The sequence below is a fragment of the Arvicola amphibius genome, chromosome 2 (assembly GCF_903992535.2).
Source record: "Arvicola amphibius chromosome 2, mArvAmp1.2, whole genome shotgun sequence".
NCBI classification, from domain to species: Eukaryota; Metazoa; Chordata; class Mammalia; order Rodentia; family Cricetidae; genus Arvicola; species Arvicola amphibius.
In genome coordinates, this window is record NC_052048.2 from 120898753 (window position 1) to 120924922 (window position 26170).

Consider the following 26170-nt stretch of genomic DNA (forward strand, 5'->3'; position numbering starts at 1 on the left):
CTTAGCTTGGCACACACAGCAGCACACACCTGTAATCACAGCACTAGGGAGGAGGGAAAGGTAAGAGTCACAAATCTGAGGCCAGCTTTAGCTGCAGAGTAGGACTCTGTCTCAGAAAAACAAACAAAAACAGACTTGATTTCCTTCTCTGACTTAAGTGTAAACCCTGACCTCTTAAGTGTAAACCCTTCACTACTGACCTCTTCTTAACTTCTAACACACACACACACACACACACACACACACTGGGAGGGGGGCAGTCCTCAAACTTATGATCTCATGCCTCAGCCTTCATAGCACTAGGCTTACAGGTTGTGCTTCCAGATCTGTAGTCTGTTCTATGTTTTCAATTCTAACACATTATGTATCTTATTATGGTGATTTTTCTCATGGTGGTTCATTTTTTCCCCATAGAATATAATTTCTATACAGATATTGCTATGGTGTAATGTTCCCTGAAGTCCATATGTTGGGTGTTGGAGGTATTTAGCAGTGCTGGGCTATTAGAATCACATGAAGTCATAAGGAGGGACACCTATGATGAGATTACTTTCTCAGTAAGCTTGCATATTCTTTGGGATGACACAGCAAGAAAGCCCTGTCTTGGATTTACTTGCCTCCAGAACAGTAAGGAATACATTTCTTTTCTGCATAAACTACCTAATCTGTGATATTACATTACAGCAGCACAAAACAATTAGGGCAGCAAGTCTGAGTACATGCGCCCATTCTTTTTCAGGAAAGTGGACCTTCATATGTGCCGTGTACACAATCTATCCAGAAGCCTCACTTCAACTGGTATGATGGGTACTTTTAAGGGCAAAAATGGTTTTTTTTTTTGTTCACTGATATGCTCCATATGTTTACCCAAAACAATATCCTAGTGCAGAACTAAGGAATAATAAGCAATTGGTCAATAACTGGATAGCTGATTTTTCTTTATGTATAGGATGTAATCATAGTGGTTATATGTAAATATGGAAATAAATGCAAAACTATTATATTATATTATTAGGTATAAAATACATTATATATAAAAATTATATGACTGGCATCAGAGTGTTTTATGTGAAATTGCATGGATTTGTGTAATGAGCAATAAACACTTAGGCAAATTGTTTCAAAGCTTTCACCAGAATTTTGGAAAATATTTCATCTACATCCAGCTTATGAGTTTTGTCCAGAGAAGTCTTTGCCTGTATTCAGAATGTTTCTGTAAACAAAGAATAACAGAAGGACAGTGACTCGCAACCTTTCTAAGAGGTGATCCTTTAATATACTTCCTCATGTGGTGGTGACCCCCAATCATAAAAATTATTTTGCTGCTACTTTGTAACTATAATTTTGCTACTGTTATGAATCATAATGTAAATATCTGATAAGCAGGATGACTAATATGTGGCCCCTGTAATATGGTCCTTTGAAGGCAGAAGTGATCTGTAAGTTTCCTCTAAATAAATAACCCTTTATTGTAGCAGGTGTGGTCGGTCGGCAATTGGAAATAACCAAACTAGCCTTATATAAAATACTCAGCTTTAATAAAAGGAGAAAATGGGAGAAACTTACAGAGCCAGAGTTCCAGCGAAAAGCAGGGAACTAAGAGAGCAAAACAAACATGGATCTTTTAAAGGTATTTTGTGCCCCGGAGGGGTCACGCCCCTCAGACAAGGGATTGGTCAGCTTTCCCATCACTTTATTATTCATAATTCTGAACTGGTGTGGGATTATTTTGTGTCTTCCACCTTCATCTGGCTCCCAACCATTTGGTTTTAGAACCCCCGACTCTGACTGTATGCGCATCCTCCACTCGGCTTGGAGCATGCCCGGCTCAGTGTGAGTCCTCCCTCAGCCTCCCTCAGCTGCTGCCTGTGCGTGGAGCCAGCAGTTCATTTGGATATAGAATTCTCACACAGCAGCTTTTCTTGGTTTGGATCAGCTGAGGTTCTTAATATTTTTTCATTACACACCTCGGAGCAGCTTCAAGTTTCCACGTGTTCTCCTCATTGCCTGTGCCGCACCATTATGCACCGCAGGAACTCAGATGGGCTTTCCTGGGTACCTCTGTTATCTTGTTGTCCCTGTGCTTGTGCAGCTGCTGACCAATCAGGGCCCACCGCAGTGCACACAGTCTGTGATTTCTATTAAATCACTGTTTTTAATCTGAGCATATCTTTTAGCATTTCACTCTAAAATCAGATTCAGACCAGCCACGTGACTCCAAGTATGCCACTCAGCCCCTCCGGGTTTGTTTTGTAGGTGGCCTGCGACACCTACTGGCAGGTAATGGTTATTGCACCTACTCCAGCTCAAAATCAACCATAGGTAAGATTAATAATATGAAATATAAATTATAAATCTATAAAAGGGCAATGTGTCAAACAATCTAACCATTCAGGGTTTCAATAGCCTCTTTACTTATACCATATATGAGGTTTTACAAGTTATATGATTTTCCTCTTACATCACTATTTTTAATTCTGGGGATTAGTTTTGTCCTCAATATTTTTTCTTAAAAATATGGTTTGATAATAAGGCTAAGAATGAGGCACTTTTTAAAATAGTATAGTCTTTACAGGCTGATACCAAAACTTCTCAAAAAAAGAGGTCAGAACTCTGAAGAAGGATACTAACAATTTAACTAACAAAACTCAGTCAACTGCGGTACTTTTAGAAATGGTACAGACTGATAGTAATCTATTAAAAGGAAAATTCAGTACTATGGAAAAGGATATAGCCAATTTGGCACAGTAGGTGCTGAAACATTATTTGAGAGAATTCGCACTGTTGAATGTATTAATTGGACTCTGTCAAAGGGGTGTGACAGATTAACTGAGACAGTGTCTCTCCAGGAAGATAATATACATGCTATGGAGATTATGTCCAAGGATGAGACATTATCTCTACTGGACAGACTTCATACCTTGGAATCCTCAGTGAGAGTATTAGAACAGAACACTGGACAGGAGATCCAGACTTTACAAAAGGTAGTGGTAAATAGATTTGAAATGACTGAGAAACTTGTCAAATTTGATGACGGGGACAAAAGATACAAAGAAAAAAATTAGCCTCATCAGTACATAAAAACCTCTGGGATAGCTTACCCCAGAATTCTGCCTGACTTTCCAGTGATAACATCAGAAAGAATACCTGGTCCCAAGTACCCTAAGGTTGTCAAAAAAAATATTCATGGGAGCCCATACATATGACTGATCTAAAGGAAATTAAACAAGCAATTGTAGCTTATGTATTACATTCATCCTTTGTTAGGGAAATGGTCAAAACCTGGGATTTCAGTACAAAGCAATGCCTCAAGATTGGGCTCAATTAATCTCAGCAGTCCTAAAAAGTGAACAGCAATTACTTTGGAGGTACTGTTTTAAAGAAGAAGCTAAAATGTTAGAGTAACAAGAAAAAGCAAAAGGACTTGAGATTTCCCTAGATCAAATTCTAGGTGAGGGACTTTACTCTGATCCTCTTTATGATGGCTCTTTATGATGACCACACCTTGTCCCTGTGTAGCACAGCAGCTTTAAAGACTTGGGCAGGACTCAGGAAACAAGAAAGAGAGTTGAATCATATCTTAGGATTAAATAGGGTCAGAGAGAACCCTTTACTGACTTTTTACAAAGACTAACTAGGGCTGTACAAATAGGGATAACTGACCCAGAAACTAGACATATAATAATTGAATCTTTGGCTTATGAGAATGCCAACTTAGAATGTAAAAGGATCCTTGAGTCTTTAAAGATCAGATAAGCACCCATGGATGAATGGGTCTTACATACAATGAATGTTGAGACACTTGACTATGGTACTGAAACTTGGGTAGGAAAAGCAATTTCCGATGGTAAGAGATGACATCAGAATACCAGATGTTTTAATTGTGGTAGACTGGGACATCTGAAAAGGGATTGTAGACAATGGATTCTTAGGAATAATGTCTCCTCTGGGAATGGCAGAAATAGGAGGACTCAGCCTTCAGGTATATGTAGGAGGTGTAGCAAAGTCCGACATTGGACCAATGAATGTGGGTCAATGAAAGATAGACAAGGCAACCCGATACCAATGGGAAACACTGTGGGGGGCCTCATGCAGACCCCCATGATGAACGTGGTCAAGTCATTCCCAGTTACAGTGGAGAACGTGTCTCACCAGGAAAATTAAAAAATCCAATGCCTACTGTAAAACACAATACTGGTCTGAATGATGGAATAAATGTGGAGGATGAGTCAAAAAACTCCAGTAGGACATAGGAAGCATATATTCTGGCATACTTCTATAAATGATCAAAGACCAAAGCTAAGAATGTGTATAAATGCCATTTTTGTTGAAGGTTTACTAGACATGGGCACAGATCTAAGTATCATTATTCCAGAATCTTGGCATCTGAATTGGCCTCTTCAAGAGGTAGATATTCAGTTCCTAGAAATTAGAACCCTATCTCAGGTAAAAACAAAGCACTAGATGGTTTGAATGCATGAGGCCAGAAGGACAGAGAGGAAGACTGAGGCCATATGTAGCTAATACTGCAGTGAATTTGTGGAGCTGTTACCTATTGCAGCAATGGAATACCCAGTTTAACATTTCTGCAGCCCAAAAAACTTATGTTTCTGGGGAAAATATTAGAATATATTATAGACAATGGTCACCAGCCATTTGGGCTGTACAAGAACACAAAGCAATTGATAAACCTCCAGAAGTACTAAGAGCCCTCCCTTTAAAATGGTTAACTGAAAAACCAATATTGGTTAAACAGTGGCATCTAGCTGAGGAAAAGCTGCAGGCTTTAGAACACTGGTACAAGAGCAACTAGATGTTCAACATATTGAAGAAACTACCAGCCCTTGGAATTCTCCTGTTAGAAATTCTTCTGTTGTTAGAAATAAATCTGGAAAATGGATAATGGTGACAGATCTTAGAGCTATCAACAAGGTTATTCAACCTATGGGCCCTCTACAATCTGGAATTCCTCTACCTTCTCTGTTACCAAAGGGATGGCCTCTCATAGTTATTAATTTAAATGATTGTTTCTTCACTATACCTTTACAAGAAAAGGATAGAGAAAAGTTTGCCTTCACAGTGCCTACTTATAATAATTCTTAGCCTACTAGGAAATATCAATGGACCATCCTCCCACAGCAAATGCTCAATAGCCCCATGTTGGGTGCCAGATGAAGGCAGAGTCACAAAATAATCCCACACCAGTTCAGAATTGTGAGTAATAAAGGGTTATTTTGTAGTTGGAGCTGCGGGCTGTGTTCCTGCTGCCCGGCTCCCAGCTGCCTCACTTCCAGGCTGCGTCCCGCCACCCAGCTAGTTTTACACCCAAAATAATTACATGGAAACTGTATTCTTTTAAACACTGCCTGGCCCATTAGTTTCAGCCTCTTACTCACATTTTGACTAACCCATATCGAATAATCTGTGTAACACCACAAAGTGGTGTCTTACCGGGAAAGATTCAGCATGTCTGACCTGGTTTCTGGCTTCATGGCGACTGTCTCACTGAGGAGAAGCATGACAACTGCCTGAGGCGTCTACCTCACTTCCTTCTTCCTGTTCTGTCTACTCCATCCACCTAAGGGCTGACCTATTAAATGGGCCAAGGCAGTTTCTTTATTAATGAATGAAATCAACACAAACAGAAGACTCTCCCACATCATTATTTATTTAGGAGAAACTTACAGATCACTGTCCTAGATAACAGTCCTCTGCACAAAAGGGGACAGAGTCTAGCAGCCAGAAGCAAGAGCCAGGAGCAAGAGAGCAAGTGTACACTTTACAGCTGCATTTACAGTATAAAAAAACCACACCCAAGTGGTAGTATCTTAAAGGGTATTGGCTGAAGGAGCAGAAGGAGCCCCCACAGCAGTCCTTTGACTTCAGGAAGGTTTCAACCCACAGGTTACAAACCAATGATTTCAGTGGTATAACCTGTAGTAACATTTATTGTTTACTTATCAAAAAAGGATAGACAATCTCAGGGCCAAACAATGTCATTAAAGTTCCATACTCTTTCCATGTTTCTTTTTCTCCATTCTTAATTTGTTAGGGTTTGGTTTGGTTTGTTTTGCTTGGAGTTTCACAATTGCAAGATGGTTGTCAGAGCAAAGGCGCCATTTGCACATTCAAGACAGAAAAAGAAGTGGACACAACACCATGGGCATCTGTATATGTTTAAAGAAAAGCAAAAATGATTTTCAGTAGATCCAGCAAAGTTTCATTCACCAGATCTGGATCACATGGAGCCATCACACGGATCAAAAGCCTGGGTGCAAACATCTGCCAAAGGAAAACACAATCCCCTGACTTTCTGCCTCAGTGAGAGCTTCAAAATCCCAATAGGCCCCAAGTCAGAATCATGGGGAAGGTGAGGAGGGAACAGGAATTCTGGATCTTTAAAAGTTATGTTCACTGTCTAAAATGGGACTATAAACTGCCAGAAGTCTGGACCACCTGAGAAGCCAGGGTGGGCTTACATTATGGTTCTAAGTCAGTTCTTAATCCAAAGTAGGAATTGTAAAGAAGAGTTTGGGGATGTAATACCACTGTCAGCTGTGTCCCTCAGTTTCCTAGGTGAATGCCACCTCTTCACATAACGTTCCCTGTTGTTTCTTTTCAAATTCACCAAGTAGGCGTTGATGTGGCACACACTAAAAAACAAGCACTAGGAACAATCTATAGCTTAGAATAGTGAAGGAGACAAGCATGGCTTTAAAAACTCTATTAACATCTGAGGCTTCAGGGAAGGGAAATAGAGGTGTGTCAAGTGTACAGAGTTTCCAGGAAGCCAGGAGAGAAGTTCAAAAAGCATCTGTACACAGTGGTGTGAATGCAGGTGACACTTCTGCATGGCACACTTGAAGATGCTTCCGATCGTGTAGTGGCTTGGATAAGAAGTGTCTCTTAGGCTTGAGTGTGGGAAACTTGTTCTCCTACTGCTGGTATAATTTTGAGAAGAGGTAGGGAATCATCAGTGAATCTAAGGCCATCCTGGGCTACTTGAGACTCTATCTCAAAAATTAATAAGTAGGGGCTGGAGTGATGGGTCAGCCGTGACTAGGATAATAGATGATAACCACATAAATGTCAGCTACCTGCTATAACAAAACCCTCTGTTCCAGGTGAAGGATAAACCCAGTGCACCCACAGGCACCTGGGTTGTTGTCAGGGATGCTGACTTGCACCCCTTTCTATAGCAGTGTTGATCCACCACCTCTCTTTGTACACTCCTTCCCCGCTGACCACACCTGCCTTCTGGCCTCCACAATGACTTCTAGCTTCTGTACTATTGCTCAATGAAGAGCCCTCTGCAGCCTCCACATCAAAACACTATTGGTATCATCTAGAGTAGTAGCTATCAGCCTTCCTGATGCCGTGACCCTTTAATACAGTTCCTCAAGGTGTGGCCCCAACCATAACATTATTTTGTTGCTACTTCATAACTATAATTATGCTACTGTTATGAATCATAATGTAAATATGTGGTATGCAGGGTATCTGATATGCAACCCTGTGAAAGAATCATTTGACCCACTGGTTGAGAACCAGTGACCCGGATGCTCTCCCCTCTCTAGTCTTTGGGCTATGGGCTGTGTGCTCCATCTGATCATTTTGCTGAAGCTTTGGGACACTTAAAGGGGTTTAACATGGATACACGACAAAGAAATTTGAGTATTTACCAAGCTTCTTTTAAACTCTTCAGTGTCCTACCCCCAGGGAATCTTTCCCATCAGTTAATCTTTGGGGACTGTAGTTTTACTGAATTCTAGCTCTACATCTCTTCTACACTCGTGTGTGTGTTTCCAGCATGTCAGTGTCAGAATTTACCATTGAATAATGAATTCACAAGCTAAATCGGCTTTGGTGGTTGCTGTTTGACATGGTCACATTTGTTCTGAAGAAGTTGAAAGAAGCTGAAAACACTGAAGCATTGGGTGTGTGGTGTGAGTGTGTAAGTAAGTGAGTGCATGCGTGTGTGCGTGCGTGTGTGCGTGCGTGCGTGCGTGCGTGCGTGTGTGTGTGTGTGTGTGTGTGTGTGTGTGTGGTCTCAGAACAGATCAAGTGTTGCAGCTGGGAGTGGAGTACACACCCATCATCCCAGTACTTATGAGGCCAAGGAAGGAATAGTGCCACAAGCTTTCAGCTAACCTGAGCTACATAGTACCAGGCTAAGAAGTGAGACTTTGTTTCAAAAGAAAAAAATCAAATGAAAAAAAAAAGATTATTTTTTCCAGCCTAGCTATCCTAAATTTTGGAGCTTTAGAGGCAGGAGATTAAGGGCATCTGAATTAATCAGATTAAGAAGAACCTAAACCTACGAATAACATTCAAAGATATCAATATCTCTGTGATCTAGTAGTTTACCTAGGCCCAACAATGCCACCCATTATGTCCTACTGCAGACGTATTTTATAAAAAGAGTCCTATGACTGCCCAAGCCACTGCTTGTCTGCTTTTATTTTGGGCAAAATTATTTTTCTGTTTGGCCTAATAACTCATACTCATTCTTTTAAAATATGTCATTATGTATAAATATGCATCGCATGTGTTTAATTATTAAATGTCAAGCTTTAAAAAAGGAAATTGTGGAAGCTATGTGTCAGAAATTTTCAGTGCGCTGAAGGCTAATTTTCAGAGCAACACGAATCTATGAGGGCAGGGAGAAATTATCACCCTTCAACGAAATGAAAGATAAGAGGAAATGAGCAAGCATGCAGCAAGCAAGTTCACTTCGAGCCAGGAGTGGGATAGCACTGCCTGAATTAAGTCAATGACCTAGTAAAATGTTCAGAGCTTATTCTGTCAAATGCCACTCTGTAAAAGAGGACATTCTACCTGTACTTTAAGAAAATAAAACACATATCCTTACTTGTTTCTGTTTATTTGTAGGTCATCTCTTTTAGCTTTAAGATGATCTGGTTTTTAAAACATTATGAAGAAAAACATGCAAAGTAAGTGACTGACTATTATAAGGAAGTAAGACTTACAGGAAAACAAAAGAGAGAAATTTCAAAATACATAATCTTTGCTGTTTTTCTACACTTCTGTGGTTTTCTTTTAAGTATGAAATAGAAAAAGAATCAGACAATATAGAGAATTCCAATATAGCGAATCCATGCCTACAGTGATGAATTCCAGCACCCTGGGAGGCTGAGGCAAGAGCATAGCTGGAGTGCAGGAGTCTAAGGCCAACCTGAACTACACGAAAAGCTCAGAGGCTAAACACATTTGCTATACAGTCATGAGAACTAGAATGTAGGTCCCTCAGCTGGGTAGACTTCAAGTGCCTAAAAATACAGGTCTGGGGACTCAAAGTCCTATTCTGGCTTACACACAGAGAGAGAGAGAGAGAGAGAGAGAGAGAGAGAGAGAGAGAGAGAGAGAGAGAGAGAGAGAGAGAGAGAGAGAGAGAGAGAGAGAGAGAGGAGAAAGGGGGCACACACAAACACATTAACATTGTAATGGAAGTAGAAGGAGGAGGAGATAATAGAAAAACTCTAAAGGAAAATAACGCACATGACTACAATCAAGTGCAGCAAGAGAAAGGGATATTAAAATAACAATCTGAGTTAAAGTGCACATAACTGCAAGGGAAAAGTGGCTTCGTTTTATTTAGGCAGTATAGCTCATTCCAGTAAATTGACCAAAATTGCAGATTCAGTCATTCATTCATTCAGCAGATACATTGAAGAAACAATTTTGTTACTCTCTTATAACTGGGGCATTCAAGGGGTCTATCAAATGTACATATAGCTTTATAGACTCAAAGTGCATTTAAGCAAATGAAATCACATTAAGTAGCTTACTGTTTTGAAACAAGCTCTAAATAAATACACAGCACACTATTCCAAAAAGGTACTAGAAATACTTGACTGTGTTTGTACATAAAAAAAAAAAAAACTATTTCTTGCATGGTGTAACTAAAGGTCATACATGCCAGGAACTGTGTCTCTGAAAGGGAGCTTAAAGATGGCATCTTTAGATTTCAATGGCATATTAGAAGTACAGTGTTGTAAACACCAGCTAGCACACAATCTTCCACAGACAGTATCTAGGTTTCCTCTACAACCATTTTCTGCTGAATTCTCTCTTTTTAAACTGTATGTTCAAAGAAGCATCATTTAAAGTGTTTACCATGAGCATATAAGTGGTTCAAATCATCAGTATGTGGCCATGGCCGGTGGTACCTTTTCTTTTTTCTTTTCTTTTTTTGATTTCTTGAGAGAGGATTTCCCTGTGTAACAGTCCTAGCTGTCCTGGAATTAGCTCTTGTGGACCAGGCTGGCCTCGAACTCACAGGGACTCACCTGCCTCTGCCTCCCGAGAGCTGGTATTAAAGGAGTGCGCCACAGTAGCTTTTACTCAAACGGCTTGCAGTTTGACTGACTCGCTTGAAATGTGTCTCTCAGACAGATGCGTGTCTGCATCTAAGATTTAACCAAAATGTCACAATGCAATTGAATTTTCAAAACTTTTGATTATTGTCATTATTACTGTACGTGTGTGTAAGCCTAGCAAGTGCTTTACCTGCTAAACCTTCAGGATGGCCCTATAATCTTACTCTTTGTAAATTACTCGGTATGTGGGTAGGAGGCTGTCATTTCTTCATGGAACTTACAGAGGAGTTAAAAAGAGAGACACAAATGGCGGGGATGGGGGCAGGTACAAGGGAAAGGGGAACTAAGTAAGTGAAGTCAAGGCTTTTGGTTACAAGAAATGGATGCTGGATTTCATCTGACTATGAATAAAGAGAGATTTATTTTGAAAGCAAACAAAACAAGACATTATGGGATTCAAATCACTGGACAAACTGGAAAACAGTGTAACTGGGAAACCAACACTTCCAACATTGAAGGCGTAAATCACAAACAATCCCACACCAGTTTGGAATTATGATTAACAGAATGGTTATTTATTTAAAGGGGAAAAACTTACAGATCACCGTCCCAGACAACAGAAGGGAGCCTAATCATCAGAAGCGGAGCCGGAAGCCAGAGAGCTAGCGGAGGGAAGTGGCCACATTTTTAAAAAGAGAGACCACGCCCCAATGGGCTGGTATCTCAACGGCTATTGGCTGAAGGAGCAGAAGGAGCTCCTGCAATACAACATCTTCCTGATAGTTTTTCCCCACTAATAAAATTGTCCCTGAAACAGATACCTCAGCTGATATCTCAAGGAAGTAACCTTTTTTTTCCCAAGTTACTTGTTAGTCATGTGAGCCTAAATCACATGACAACGACCTGGTTATAAAAAGCCCCTACTTTGAAAATGTCAGCTTTATAGAGTAAGGAATCACCCAGTCTTTGCAAAAATCCTGCAAGGTGGGAGAGACAAAGGCTCACTGAACTTCAGAACTACTTCATTCATTCAACTTCACTTATTCTTATTAAATGGCTACCTTTGTCAGGTCCAGTTGCTTGTCTTAATTCTCAGATATTACATTACAAAAAACTTCTTTATGTCTCTCTTGGCAGTCCAACCCCTTCCACATTATCAACTACTAAATGAGAAGTTGCTCCAAGGATGGGATTGATCATATTATGGGACATATTGCCATGTATTCAATAAATACTTATTAATAATATAAATCATAAAGGAGCAAAATGTTATAAAAGTAAATGGTTTAAGAAAGAGCATTATCAGTGTGGAATTCTAGATTAACTTTAAAGAACACAAAAATTGTAATGAGTGTTCTAGACAGAGGGAATAACGTATACCATGAAGGAACTCTGACCAGCTTGGGTGTGTATAGCAAACATGGCTCTGACGGGTATTGTCCTTCTCCCTCGTTCCTTCTGCTTTGCTAAAAAGCATTAGATTGCATTCCTGAAGCTAACCACCAAGGTCTATTCCCTTATTTGGTGAATCACTCCTCCTGGGGCAGACTAAAGTCTAACTATCAAAGTACTGAAGTCCAGCAATCAATAGTCCCCTTTGGTTCACCTAATTAGCATGCCCAATTACAATTAAACACTTCATTCTAACATGTGATTTTCCCTTTTACCTTTATAAACTGCCACTTGCTTATGGACCACAAATGTCTCCCCTTTATTCAGAGGGAATCCATTGTCCTTTTGGGACAAATACCCTCTCTCCTGTCCCCTTTCCCGTCTCTCTCATCCTCTATCTCCCACCTCTGTCTCTTATTCCCTGCCCTCTATCCCTCTGGGGCAAATAAATCTCCTTTGTGCTGAGAACTTGGTCTTGGGGTGTCTTGAGCTCACTGTGCAGTTCCTACTTATTACATCCTGCAAGTGTGAGGTTAGGAGATAACGTTAAAGAGTTGGTATCGGTGTAATGGTTCACATGTGGTATGTCCCCTTGCAGTATTTGAACATTTGATCACAGACAGGTGGTACTTTGGGGGAAGCTGTGAAATCTTTGGAAGGTGAGTCTAACTGGAGGAAGTAAGCCATTGGAGGCAGGCCATGATGCTTATGCCCAGTCTCATATTGGGGCCATATTTTATTTCCTGGTCCATCAAGTTGTAAGGCGCCCCAGCCACATCAGACATGCACTCCTACTACCGTGGCCTCTGCTGTGTCTTCCCTGATGTTCTCGTTTGCAGGGTTTCATACCAACTTACACCTCCGGGTCACAGTCCATCAGTGAGAGAAGGGCAGGCACTCAAGCAGAAACGGAACTATAGCCCATAGAGGAGTGTTGTTCACGGGCTTGCTCTCGGACTCATGATTGGCTAGCTTTCTTATACAGCCCAGACCCACCTGTGCAGGGATGGAACCAGCACAGTGGGCCACCACCACCCCGCATAAATGAAGAATCAAGACAATGCCCCAGAGACAAGCCCACAGGCCAATGTGACAAGTCTTCAGTTGAGGTTCCTGCTTCCCAAGTGACTAAAGGTTATATCAAGGTGACAACTAGAACTCAGCTGGATAAGGGACACCATAAACTATACCCTCTAAAGCCACGTGTTAGATCATTCTGTCTTCTGAAGCATTAACCTAATTTATCTTTAGTAATTCAATTAATACTAATTTAATTAATTAATTAAAAATCAGGAGTCAGCACTTGGAAGGCAGAGGCAGGTGAATCTCTGTGAGCTTGAGCCCAACCTGATCTACAAGAGCTACTTCCAGGACAGCTAGGACTAGAACACAATGAAACCCTGTCTCAAAACAAAACAAAACAAAACAAGAACAAAAAAAAAATCAGGAATCAGATATCTGGATAAGAACCTAAAAGAACAGAGAAGCAGGGAGCAGTCACCAGCCACCTACAACCTCTTCTGTTCTTCCAACCAAAAGGCCAGAGGTCCTCTCTCAGCCCCACCTTGCTACTTCCTGTCTCCTCTCTGCCTATAGTCCTCCAAACCTCTATGGTTAATTTTGGTCAGCTAGTGGCTAGCTCTGCTCTCTGACCCCGAGCAAATTTTATTTGTCATTACACAATCAAAATATCACACACCAGTGTAGATGGTGATTTTTCTCCATCTGGTGGTCCTGCTGGACCCGTTTCTCTCTGTCCACCAGGTCCCACAGCCACTTATAAAATAACCACGCTGAGGCTTATTATCCGTTGCAACTGTTTGTCCAATGGTTAGGCTTCTTTCTGACTAGTTGTCTATCCTATAAAAATAACCCAATTCTATTGAACTGAGCATCGCCACATGGGCAAGGAATTAGCTCTGTTCTGGCATCTTTCTCTTTAGGCTGCTGTTGGCATCTTTCTTCTTGGGTTGGCTACATGGCATTTCCCTGGCTCTGCCTTCTCTTCCCCTATCTTTATTTCAATTTCCCACCTGGGTATATTCTGCCTGGCCATTTACTGAAACAGCTTTATTCATCAGCCAATAAGAGAAACACATCGCCACAGCATACAAAAGGACACCCTACATCAAGGAGAAGGCAACTACTGCAGTGGCTGTAACAATGGTTCTTCATCTGTTGGGCAAGAGATGACCATAGCCCGGCACCAATCCCGCTCAACTCTGTCAGTATAAAGGAAAGGGGGTAGCAAGCATGACCCTGGAAGACCATCCAGGTAATTCTGAGGGACATTCATGGTTACAGAATATATATGTACTGGAGTGGGGAGCATGTAGGGAGAAGAAAAGCAACAAACAGTGTTGTGAAAGTGTGCAGTAATCTGCCTCTTAGTGCCCCAGCTTTCCTATTTTGTTGACCATCCTTCCTTTCCTTTACTCCATGCCGGCGCACAATGGCCACTGACAGTCAGATGGCGTTCTAGTTTCATTTCTGTTGCCGTGATAGAACAGCCTAACCGAAAGCAACTTAGGGGAGGCAGGAGTTTATTTGGCTTACAGTTCCAGGTTATGCTCCATTCTTTCAGGGGAGCTGAGAAAGAAACTAAGTGTTTCACATTCACACTCAAGAGCAGAAAGAGGACAAGCAAATGGATCCTTGCTTGCTTGTTTCCTCCTTATACTCAGCTAGCTGCCTTCACTCTTACACAGTTAGGGTTCAGCCTAGGGAATAGTGCCGCCCACAGTGGGCTGGGTTCATTAGCAAGACAATCCCCCCACAGACGGGGATCATGAGCCAATCTGATCTAGATGATTCCTCGATCAAGGATTTCAGATGATTTCAGGTTGTATCAAATTGACAAAACCTAACCAACAGAGATGGTTGTAGCAATCTTCCTAGCTGGGAGAAACTTCCTATGTTGGGTTGTCTTTTAGTTCCACGCCACTGAATTGCCTCCAATTCAGCACCCACACTGACTGAATGCCTAGCAAGAGTAAGCCAGGACGGCTGTGGTGTCCAAATGAATTAAACTATCCTCTCCTTAGGGCTCTTACAGCCTAAAACATCTGCATTCTGACACATAACTGCACACATTAAACACCTTTGAAATTTTTTTAAAAAGCAACAATTACATCAAAATAGGGAGAAATTGTGAAGCAAATGTCCTACCCTATATGTTCACAACAATTTCAGTTTAAAAGTATGTCTTGGGATGGGGTAAAAATGTCTAAAATTTATTATAGAAATGTAGAAATGTATACAACTGCCAGGCATTCAGGAGAATTAAAGTTTGTTCTAAAATTGTTCCTGTTGACTTCCAACTTCCTGAATGTTGAATATGTAATATTCAAATGGCAAATTGCAGCTGGATAAGTTAAATTCATCTGTAGGCATCTGAGACCTTTTTTTAGTACAAACTCTGTGTGTGTGTGTGTGTGTGTGTGTGTGTGTGTGTGTGTGTGTGTGTGTGTGCGTGCAGGCGAAAATATGTGTATGTGAGTGCATGTATATTATTTGGTTTACAGTTCCAGGTTATGCTCCATTCTTTCAGGGGAGCTGAGAAAGAAACTAAGTATTTCACATTCACACTCAAGAGCAGAAAGAGGACAAGCAAATGGATCCTTGCTTGCTTGTTTCCTCCTTATACTCAGCTAGCTTCCTTCACTCTTACACAGTTAGGGTTCAGCCTAGGGAATAGTACACATGCATACAGAGGCCAGACAACAACCCCAGGTGCCATTCCACAGATGCTGTTATCTTTAATTTTAATTTTTATTTTTTGAGACAGGTCTCTGTAATGATTCAGCCATACAACATGGATGACACTTCCGGGTTCCAGGGCCACACATGCGTGGACAAGCCCTCAGGCAGAAGTGCCTAATGGCCCTGGGAATCTTAAAGGACCCCACGTGACCTACGAGCAGCATGGTTACATCATCTATGTATGACACAGCTGCAGAGCCCTTGCATGCATGCGTGAGCTCTGTCATCTGCGTATGACGAAACGTCATCCCCCTGTGTGCATGCACTAGGCAGCCCTTAAAAGCTGGACGTGCCATCTTTAGCTCTCTCTCTTTATACCGACCTTCACCAGGCCTGTACACCCACCCCGCAATAAACTCCTAAGCGAGTTTGTTGTGTGTTCTGTGTTTCCTTCTCACTCACGCCAGGTAATTTCAGTCTCTATCTCTGAGACCTGCTGTTTGTCAGTTTGGCTAGGCTGCCTGGCCAGCAAGCCCCAGTGATCCATCTGTCTCCACCTCCCAAGTGCTTGAATAACAAGTAAGCACCACCATGCCCAGCTTTGTGATGGAGGAATGTCTATATGTTACTTTCATTATTAATAAAGAAACTGCCTTGGCCCTTTAAGAGACAGAAAATTAGGTGGGCGGAGTAGACAGAACAGAATTGTGGGAGAAAGGAAGCAGAGTTGAGAGACACTTCAGGCAGTCGCCATATGCAGTCACCATGCCTCTCCTCTCCGAGATGGACACAGGTTAAGATCTCTCCTGGTAAGCGACTACCTCGTGGTGCTATATAAATTACTAAATATGGGTTAAAGCAAGATATGAGAATCAACCAATAAGAAGCTACAGATAACGGGCCAGGGGCCAGGCAGTATTTAAATGAATACAGTTTCCGTGTAATTATTTTGGGTAAAGCTTGCCGGGTGGCAGGACGCAGCCCCGCTGCTCCATTCTACAGCTTTGTAACATGGTTTTTGAGGATCAAACTCAGATCCTCATACTTGTAGAGAATTATTCCATCAGCTGAGCCATCTCCTCATCCTCAGGAGAAGAAATGATGGGGTTGAAAGAAGGAGCAATTCGGAGGGAAATCCAGCCCAGTAACCTCCAGGAAAACAGTGGAGGTTGAACTACATGACAAGTGTTTTGTCAGGGCTTTGGTGGGTGTGGTTGGCTGCAGCACAGTCCCCGGGGTGAATAAATGAACAGCAGCAGACCTTTGTTGACTCACAGCCCCTAGGGGAAGAAAGACACCAGAAGGAGAAGACTGTGTGGTGGGGAAGTTGGCTCAGCAGGACTGCAGCTTCAGCTCAACCATTGTTCCTTCCGGGAATGGATACTGCTGGCAAGTGCCAGCCCAGGGCTCCGAACCTGCCCTTCTGGCTTCTCTGTGTTCATCTCTGACTATGCATGGAATCTTCTAGTTGATGCTCTCCAGCCTTCCTGCTTCCATTCTACAATACAGTCTCAGGTATGTACTTCTGCTGCTGCCCTCACCCACCAAGTCCTCCAAGAAGGGCTGTGGGTCGGCAAAGGCCTGCCGTTGTTCATTTGTTTACCTGTAACTTTCTCCACAAAGCATTTCCTACCCCCTTCCTCTTGCAGGTTAAGTCAGTCAACACCACCATCTTCTAAGCCCTTAAATCCCAGCCCCTGGCTTTGACTCCTCAGTGCTGCCTGTTGCCCGGCAGAGAGCAGCTGTGGCAGAGAGCAGCTGTGCCTTCACTGAACTGAACTGGGTATGCTGTGCCAGTGCTAACCCACTCGGTACCACAAGCTGGGAGTCTTCATAAGGCTTCGTGGTCCTCCCCACACAGACTTGCCATGGGAAGCCAAAGAATGGGGATGTCAGAACCAACTGTAGCAACTACCAAGGGAAAGAACCGTTTGGCTCGCCAAATGAACACATCTGCGAATTTAGGACCGACTATGGAAAGCCCAGGTGACAGCACACCATGAGGAAGTTTGCCCTACTACCCCAACCCTTCGTGAGTTGACCAGTGAATGAGTGGGCGACGCAGAGGAGAATATCAGTTACCCACTGGCATCCATTTCCGGACTATTAGGGAGCTACATTCTAAAAACATTAATTTAACAATTTCTCTATAACTTATTCAATACAAACTACATAGCTAACTTAATGCTTTCGAATTAGAGAGATTTTATTCTACGTATATCATATTTTCTTTGTCCTTTTAAAACTTAAGAGTTAAAAAAATGTCATTCAAATACTGTTACTAGTTTCTCAAATCGGGTAGTCTAAACTGAGTGGCACATAATTATTTACCTAGACGATTGGCCAAATGCAAGAAATGTAGCAAGTTTCGGGAACATGAACACATTCTGTTAAAGAACAAGAATTTCTGCTTTTTGGCCCCATTCACCGGGTTGGCCTAGTCTTTGGTTAAGATAGGAATGACAACATCCTCAGGATCCTTGCCAGGCTGCAGAAAGCTCGGTGTAGTTTCCAGGAAGACCCATAGGGGGCGCACCTGCGAAGTTGCCGCTCAGGTGCACGTTCCGCCCGGAGCTCCGGGGCACGCGCCCGAGCTCACGTGACCGGGTCTCGGGGCCGCGCCCGAGCGCAATGGCGGCCGCCGGGGCCGAACTAGGTTCTGACCCCTCCGGCGGCGCCCGGTTCTTCTGCACGGCGGGCCGCGGCCTGGAGCCGTTCTTGATGCGGGAGGTGCAGGCACGGCTGGAGGCCACTCAGGTGAGTCGGGCTTGCCGGGTCCCCACCGGGTCCCCGGGTCCCTGGGTCCCTCTTCCCGCCAGCGCGGGTCTTAGGCCCGGGAAGGATGTGTGAGCCCGGGGCACCCATCCCTGCGGGCAATGGGCTTCACCCAAGTCCTGTGATGAGTGTGTGAGCACCAGGATTGAGTGATTTTTTTTTTTTTTTTTTTTTTTACTCTGTCCGATCTGGTCACCGGACATCTGTCACGGCCAAAGTTTTAAAGAGGGGTACGTAAGCCAATTTTGTTCTGATTTCCTAAAAAAGAAGCTAAGCAGTGGCAATAATTGCAGTTATACCTTCAATGGAGGTGTACTTTCCGGGCTCCGATGTTGAGTCTTGTTACTTTCTTAACGAGGTTGGGTTTTCACCTTGTGACTTGGCTATGAAGCATAAAAAAGTACACCTCAAACACACGCGGTAACTGTAGCTAAAAAAACTACTTGGCTCCTGCCGGCCTCAGGGCTACCTGTTCATTGCTGTGACAAGCGAACAGATTTTAAACGCCGTCTTGTTCCAGAATGTGCTAACGAGGTTATTGAAAGCAGAGGGGTAAGATGTTGATACTTTAGTGTGGGGTGTGTTCTTGGAAAGGGAAAGTTTGCTAAAATTAGCGCTCACCTCTGGGTGCAGTGTTCGAAGCCCACAAAAGGAGTTTCAGCGATGATCCACAGGGGCAGCAGGGAGTTACCAAGAATGGCTTCAGCCACCTTACACTACTGCCATTTGTGAATTGCACTACAGAATTCAACAAAGTGCTGAGTGTAATTTATCCAAAATAGTCTCTCTGTAATAATCCCTTCATTCACCAAGGATTTAGAGGGTTGTTTTTTTTTAATTGTGTGTGTGCTAACATGAATGTATAGTACTGGTGGAAGCCTGAGACATCTGCTCATCTCCCAGGAACTGGAGTGACAGGTGATTGTGAGCTGTCCAGCATGGATGCTGGGATCTGAACATGGGTCCTCCACAGAACATGGGTCTTAACCAGGTGAATCCAATGATGTATTCAAGTCATGCAACTTCAAAATGACAACAGTAGCATTCAGATTCTAAAATCAAGCATTCCTGTATAATGCCCAACTCTGCCAGCCATGTGGCCCTATATAGTGCCGCGATTTGCTCTGCTAACTTGGCCAGCTAAGTGTGGAAATAACAAGGTGTGGTCCAATCTGAACATCTAAGATTATTAGAAAAGGGATACTACTTGTTTGTTTCCTCTAAAGACAAAAATCATTTGAGGGAAACTTCAACAGCCAAGAATTGAATCCAATATGAGAGAAACTCTCTTGACAGTGAGAGCAGGTAAGTGCCAAGTGAATTTTCACCTTCTGCTCTGGCACGGTTTTAGAGAGATGTGGGTAGTAGATCCGAACAAATAGCCTCAGCCTGCATCCCAGCCACTCTGATTAGACAGCCGACTCCCCAAGTTAGTTACTGATATTTACATCCATCAAATATAATCCTACCTACAAGTGATATTAGTCATGGCAAGGTCCCTCGTGCATGTGAAGATCTGTTTGTACCAATCACTGGCGTTTGGTTGGGCTGTCGGGTAAAGTGCTCCCTTTTGGGCCCGAATAAGAATAACTATTGTCTATAGTTTGCCAGGACTTGTAATGAGCAACATCAACAGAGGCAAGGTGTTTGAAAAAGCCCTGGCTAAAGTAGTGCCTTCCTAGAACAGAACTGTGCTTCCTCAGAGAGCAGCTGTGGTTGCTGTGTTCCTTCCTCAGGACCCTCATGGAGTGTCCCGGATGTCCACATTGCTATTAGAGCAGTCCAGCTTCACACCTCAGCCAGGGCTGTCAGAGCACCAGGGAAGGGGCTAAAGCAAATTTCCCCAGTCTCCAGCATCTTAGTTGACTTAAAGGATGTTTGCAATCATTAATATCAGTATTTAATAGTACTATAACAATAAGCTTACCTTCTGCCCCAAGATGGTTCCCTCTGATCTGTCTGACCTTGATATCTGAAGAGGAGTCTGTGACACCTCCCAGTACAAAAATGCAGTTGGTCACATCTGCCTGCACAGTAATGTAGTGTTCGCTTACAACTTGCATATGTGAACTCTGTCCAGATGACAGAGGGTACTCATTTTGTGTCGGTTGTTAAACGAGTTATTTAGGAAATTTACCAAAAATAATGCCAAAGAATGAGTTTGTGCATGCTCAGTATAAATACAAGGTTTACATCCTAAATGCTTTTCTGTGTGAGATTCATTGCGTTCACCAAAAGGGCTCTTGCAGCTACCAAGGACCTGCAGTATAGGGACCTACCCTGTGGCAGTGGGTGAAGGCTGTTTACGAAGTGACAGTCAAGAACATATGTTCTACTCCTACACTGGTCTTTAATGGATGTGTGATTTCGAATAGCTTGTTCAGATTTCCAAGCCTCACTTTTCCTTGACTAATCCTACTTTCATGGCATCCCTGAGTTAAAGATGGGTAGCCTGGGGTACATGGCAAATAATTGGTATTCTATAAATGCTTTCCCACAAAATGAGCTGCACAGGGATACTGAAAAAAAAAACATTTTTGTGGTGATAAGAGTCTCTTAGAAATTTAGGTTTGCTAGAAGAAAATTAATATTCAAAAATCTAAATTTGTAAGACAAATTAATTCAGAATGATTGTTTACTTTTAGAAGGTAATCACTCAATTTTAATCAGTGTTTTTCCAATTTTAGTAAACATAAGACTCACCAAGGAAGCTGTTGGAGGTCCATATTATCCCCAGTTGCCTGCCCCTTTTAAAAGGCTTTTCTTTCTGTGGAGCTGCTGATAAGCCCAGGTGTCAGCAGTGAGCATGGAAGCACTCTCCCTGCCCAGGTGACTGTCGCTAGGGTAAAGCCTCCCACACGGCTTGCAACAGGAAACTCCTGTGAACTCCTTTTCGCTGTCTTTAACGGACACAGAAACAGACAGATATGGTGAATTCTCCCTGCTCATCAGCCAGCTGCCATAGCGAGCAGCCCACAGTGAATTCCGCCTCTTTTCAGCCCTCTGCCATACTTCCAGGAATCATTTCATCTGCATGTTTGCCTGTGCAGCTCTAAATTATGACTCTTTATAGCCACGTATATAGTGTAAAGGAGATGAACTTCCTAAAATATGTCACCTTATCATTTACACAGCTAAAAAATTCATCCCTTCTCAACACTTGCCTCACTAGTGTTTAGAGTCGAATTTGTTTTCTAATATCTCTTGTTTTAAGTTTGTGTGTTTAAGTAGGGATTTAAATACCGTCTACATATTGTGATTGGTTGATACTCTTCATCTATAATTTTACCTCTCTTTCTCTTTTTTTTCTCAGTATTCTCATGTTAAAGTGACTGGGTTGTTTGGCCTTAAACTAAAGCAATCTGTAAAATAAAAGGCCTGATAGTAAATATTTTAGGCTCTGTGCACCACAACTGGTTTCTGTCATATTCCTATAGGCGTTATTAGTCACATGATTTCTGTTATTTTTTTTCTTCATTGTTGTATTTACATCCCTTTAAAAAAAAAAAAATTAAGCCATTCTTAGCTCAACTCTCAGCGCAACAGGGTTTTCTGACCTGCCATGGCTGTGTTAGCCAATAGGGTCCCACAGTGGCTATTTAGAGAATCCATTTTTTTTCTTCAGATACCTTAGTGACACTATAAATGCTTAGAAGCTGTGAGTCCTAGTGGCATCTGGATTGGACACAAAGTTACCCTCATCTAGATTTGCCAACTGTGGGGGTTTGCATGAGATGAGAATGACCCCTCCTAGGCTCATATATCTGAGTGTTTGGTTCCCAGCTGGCAGACTGCTAAGGAAGAATGAGGAGATGTGTCTTGTTGAAAGAGGTATGCCACTGGGGGTAGGCTTTGAGGTTTCAGAAGCCCATATTAGACCCAGCCTGTCATTCTGTCTCTCCCTCTCTCTCTTCTCCGTCTTGCTCTGTCTCTGCCCCACCTCCACCCATTTCTGTCACTGTCTCCTTGAGGATAAGATTCAGGCTCTCAGCTACTGCTCCAGCACTAGGCCTGCCTCCCTGCCTGCTTTTCCACCATGATCCCTACCATTATGACCATTGACTCAACTCTGAAACTGTAAGCAAGCCCCCAATAAAATGCTTTTAAAAGTTGCCTTGGTCATGGTGTCTCTTCACAACAATAGAAAAGTAACTAAGGAACTGAGTGATGGTGGCACATGCCTTTAATCCCAGCACTCGGGAGGTACATCTCTGTGAGTTCAAGGCTTGCTTGGTCTACAGAGTGAGTTGTAGGACAGTCAGGGCTACACAGGGAAACCCTGTCTTGAAAAAACAAAAAGAAAAAAAAAAAGAAAGAAAATAAAGTAAATAAGACATCAACATTCATTTCCATGATTTAATGTGTTCCTCTGTCTTGGTCCTTTTGTATTGCCATAAATGAATACTGCAGATTGAGTACTGTGTAGAGAAAGGAAATGCATTTTACAGTCCTGGGGGTTTAGACGCCCAAGGCTCAAGGACTGTGTCTGTGAGGGACTTCTTGCTTCCTTCTAACATGACAGACAGCATCCAGGGAGAGAAAATAAAAGACACACAGGCACACCAGGGCCCAAGTTCATGTTTATAGCAAGCCCATTTCCTGTGTAACATTAATCCCCTGCAGCAGTGTACCTTAGAAAGCTCCTACTCCCCCCCACCCATCATGCTTTGAGCATACTTTCAGCACAGGGATATGGGGCACATGGACTCCATCCTCTGCATTTCCTGTTAGCTGGGTTCCTGTAATTTGTGTCTAGAGCTTGGTCAGACTGAAGGTTGATTTCCCCATCTCTGTGTTCCAGTAGTGGTATATATATATCTAAAGTTGCCTGGATATTTTAAAGTATTTAATGCACATATTTAGACCACTTTCAATACAGAAAAATCTCTTTATAACAATATGTAATGTGTGGAGGCCAAAAAAATGCTGGCCATTTCCACCTTGTCTGCTGGTCAGAGAGTTTGGAGATTGACAAGCAGAGTTGCTTGTCCCAACTCAGGATGTGACTGCTTTGTTCTTTTGAAATTAAGATAGCACCATGCCATCCTGACAGGTGGTCAGGATGTGCAAAGTACTTCTGCTCCTTCTTTTGTAACTATGAGGTCTCCTGGGGAAGGACGGTCTTCAGGATGAGTGATCTAGAGCACCTTTGCTACCTAGGCAGCAGGATGCTAATGATTTGGTGTCTCAGAGCGTTAAAGTGATTGACTGTGTGAGTTATCCATTGTATCATTTGTATCGTGTTCATAAAGTCTTGTTACCTCCCCCTCCCCCATTTACTCTGGGTATAAACGGTGAGGAAAAATAAATGAGAGCTGATTTCAGTCACTGGAATGTCCTCCCGATACTTTCTGTGGTTTCTGTCCTGTTATTTTTTTATGTGTCTTCATATTCCTTACTATATTTCTAAAATTCCTACCCCTACCCTAGTAAGAAGTAAATGTACTAGATTCTAATTTTAGTAAGAACCATAGTAGCAACGGTTATCGTTAAGATAAAATTGCATGCAGCAGAGGTGATGTTATGTTAGCTAAGGAGAGGCTCCTGTGGATGGCTCACTGATCTCTATAAATCCACACAGAGGAGACTATTAACCCAAGCCTTTAGTAGGCCAACCAGTTTGGGTGTTTGTTTGTTTGAATAGCATTGTGACAGTAGGGTCTAGTTAGAGCCAAGAGGGTTATTTCGTAGTTATTTCTGTGGCATGTAACATACGCCTTTTCAAGATTCTGTGTATTCCTTTTCTTTTAGTTTGATGCCATTTTGAAAGTTAAACCTATTTTAAAATTCTGTCTTAAAAAATGAACCAAAACAAACTTAGACACCACCCCAACAGATGACGTAGTACCTTAAAAATTCATTCTGTATCTAAATACCATCTGTAGAATTAGAAGTTTGGTGCCTACCAGTAATACCATGATTTGCCTAAATTTGAGCATCTACTAATCTTTGGACCAAACTTGAGTTCATGAGTGTAAAGGGAAAGACAAACATGCTGAGGAGTCAGGAAAGGGCTCTTAGCTCAAGGTTAGACCAGTTTAGACACTTCACCTTCGTGATTCAAAAGGGAGGGACAACTTGTAAATAGCTTTTCAAATAACAACTTTTGGAATGAAAACTCTAGAATGCTATATTGCTCCATAATATTATAGTTGGATATGGTCAGTTAGAAGCAGTAAGCCAAGGCCTGAGGAATCCTGGGTAAAGGCACTTGCTGCCAAATCTGAATGTCCACGTTCAGGCTCTGAGCCCCCATGGTGGAAGGAGAGAGCCACATGTGGTCCTCTGACCTCCGCATAGGCACTGTGGTACTCATGCCCCCACAAATAAATAAATGTTAAAAGTAGTACTAGGGGGTGTAGAGATGATTGATACTCTTCCAGAAAACCCAAGTTTAGTTTCTAGCACCCACTCAGACTGCTGACACCCCGCTTCCAGCTCCAGCGGATCTATCTTGCCTCCACATGCATCCAAACACGCATGCATACACATACACATAAAATTTTTTAAATGAATAAGTAAATTTAAGAACTGGAGAGTTGCTAGGAGCACAGTATTGCTCTTGCGGAGGACACGAGTTAAGATCCCAGCACCCATGTCACATAGTTCACAATTGCCTGTGACTTCAGCTCCAGGTTGTACCACACTCCGATTCCTGTGGTCTCTTACGGCACCCAAACACACATGTGCTTTTCTAGACACATACACATAATTAAAAATAGTAAAAATAAGTCACCCCAAAAGCAATGAGAGAAAGCTGGAGGATAAATTCTTAAATACTGGCATGCGTTCTCCCATCTGCTTTAAGGTAATGTTAATATTCACAAGGAGAAAGTGTTTGTATTCACATACGTGACTATGTGATTCTCACAGTGACTGAATTAGTAAATATTTCTGTGTTTCTCACGTAAAAAGACTGGTAAGCCGTGTGTAAATTAAGACAATAATGCTGCTGTGGGTTTCGAAGATGGATTTGGCGTTCACTGCTCTCGTGATTGATGTCCTTTTCGGTCACATCAGTTCACACCCTGCCATGTTCTGAATAAGCCTTTCTTTTAGAAAGAGGATATTTTAAGAAAATCTGGTTGTACAACTGTTTTCCTTAATAGCCAAACAAGAAAAAAAATCGCTGAACAGTTAAGGAAGTATAAATATCTAGATTACTGGACTAAGTAAAATTCTTGGTCTAGGTTTTTATGTCCATTTTCTTGTTTTTATTACTTTAATTTCTTTGTTTTTTAAAATGTGTATCAGTGTTTTCTGCATGTATCATAGTCATGCAGTTCCCATGGAGAGCAGAAGAGGACATCAGATCCCCTGGAACTGGAATTACAGATAGCCTTAAGCAGCCATTTGGATGCTGGGGACAGCGTCCTTTGCAAGAACAGCAAGTGCTCTTAACCACTGAGCCATCTCTTCTGTCCCTGCTACTTTAGTCTTAAAACCATTCACCTTCAGTAAAATAGTTTTGTTTCTTCAGAATCTTGGCAAGGATTTTAGGTTAAGTTGCATAATGACCGTGTGTGTGTGTGTGTGTGTGTGTGTGTGTGTGTGTGTGTGTACGTGCACGTGCGTACATGTATGTATGTGTGTCTGTGTGTGTGTGTGACTTATTTTATATTCATTGGTTTTTCCTGCATGTGTGTCTGTGCTTGCAAAGGTCAGAAGCAAGCTTCAGATCCCTGAAACTGGAGTTAGGGGTGGTTGTGAGCCCCTGTATGGATGCTGGGAATCAAACCCAGTCCCTCTAAAGGAGCAGTCAATGCTCCTAAGTGCTGAGCCATCTCCCCAGCCCCTGAATGAAGAATCTTAAGAACGTGGATTCTTAGTTCATTCCGCTATGGCAGACTGTCTGGCATGAGGTAATATATAAGACAAGAGATTTATTTGAATCATCATTCTGATAGGAGAAAAGTCAAAATAGCATGGTGTCTGAAATGGCCATGCCTGTCTGTGTCATG

The 26170-nt window shown here is 42.3% G+C and overlaps 1 protein-coding gene across 1 annotated transcript in view; it reads left to right on the forward strand.

Annotated features, from left to right (window-relative positions):
• The first annotated feature begins 18051 nt into the window (after nucleotides 1–18051).
• Nucleotides 18052–26170, forward strand: part of Thumpd2 (THUMP domain containing 2) — a 44524-nt gene continuing 36405 nt past the window's right edge. The window contains 1 exon segment of the mRNA XM_038318720.2: nucleotides 18052–18191. Within this exon segment, the coding sequence (XP_038174648.1) occupies nucleotides 18066–18191 (126 nt within the window). The 5' untranslated portion in view covers nucleotides 18052–18065.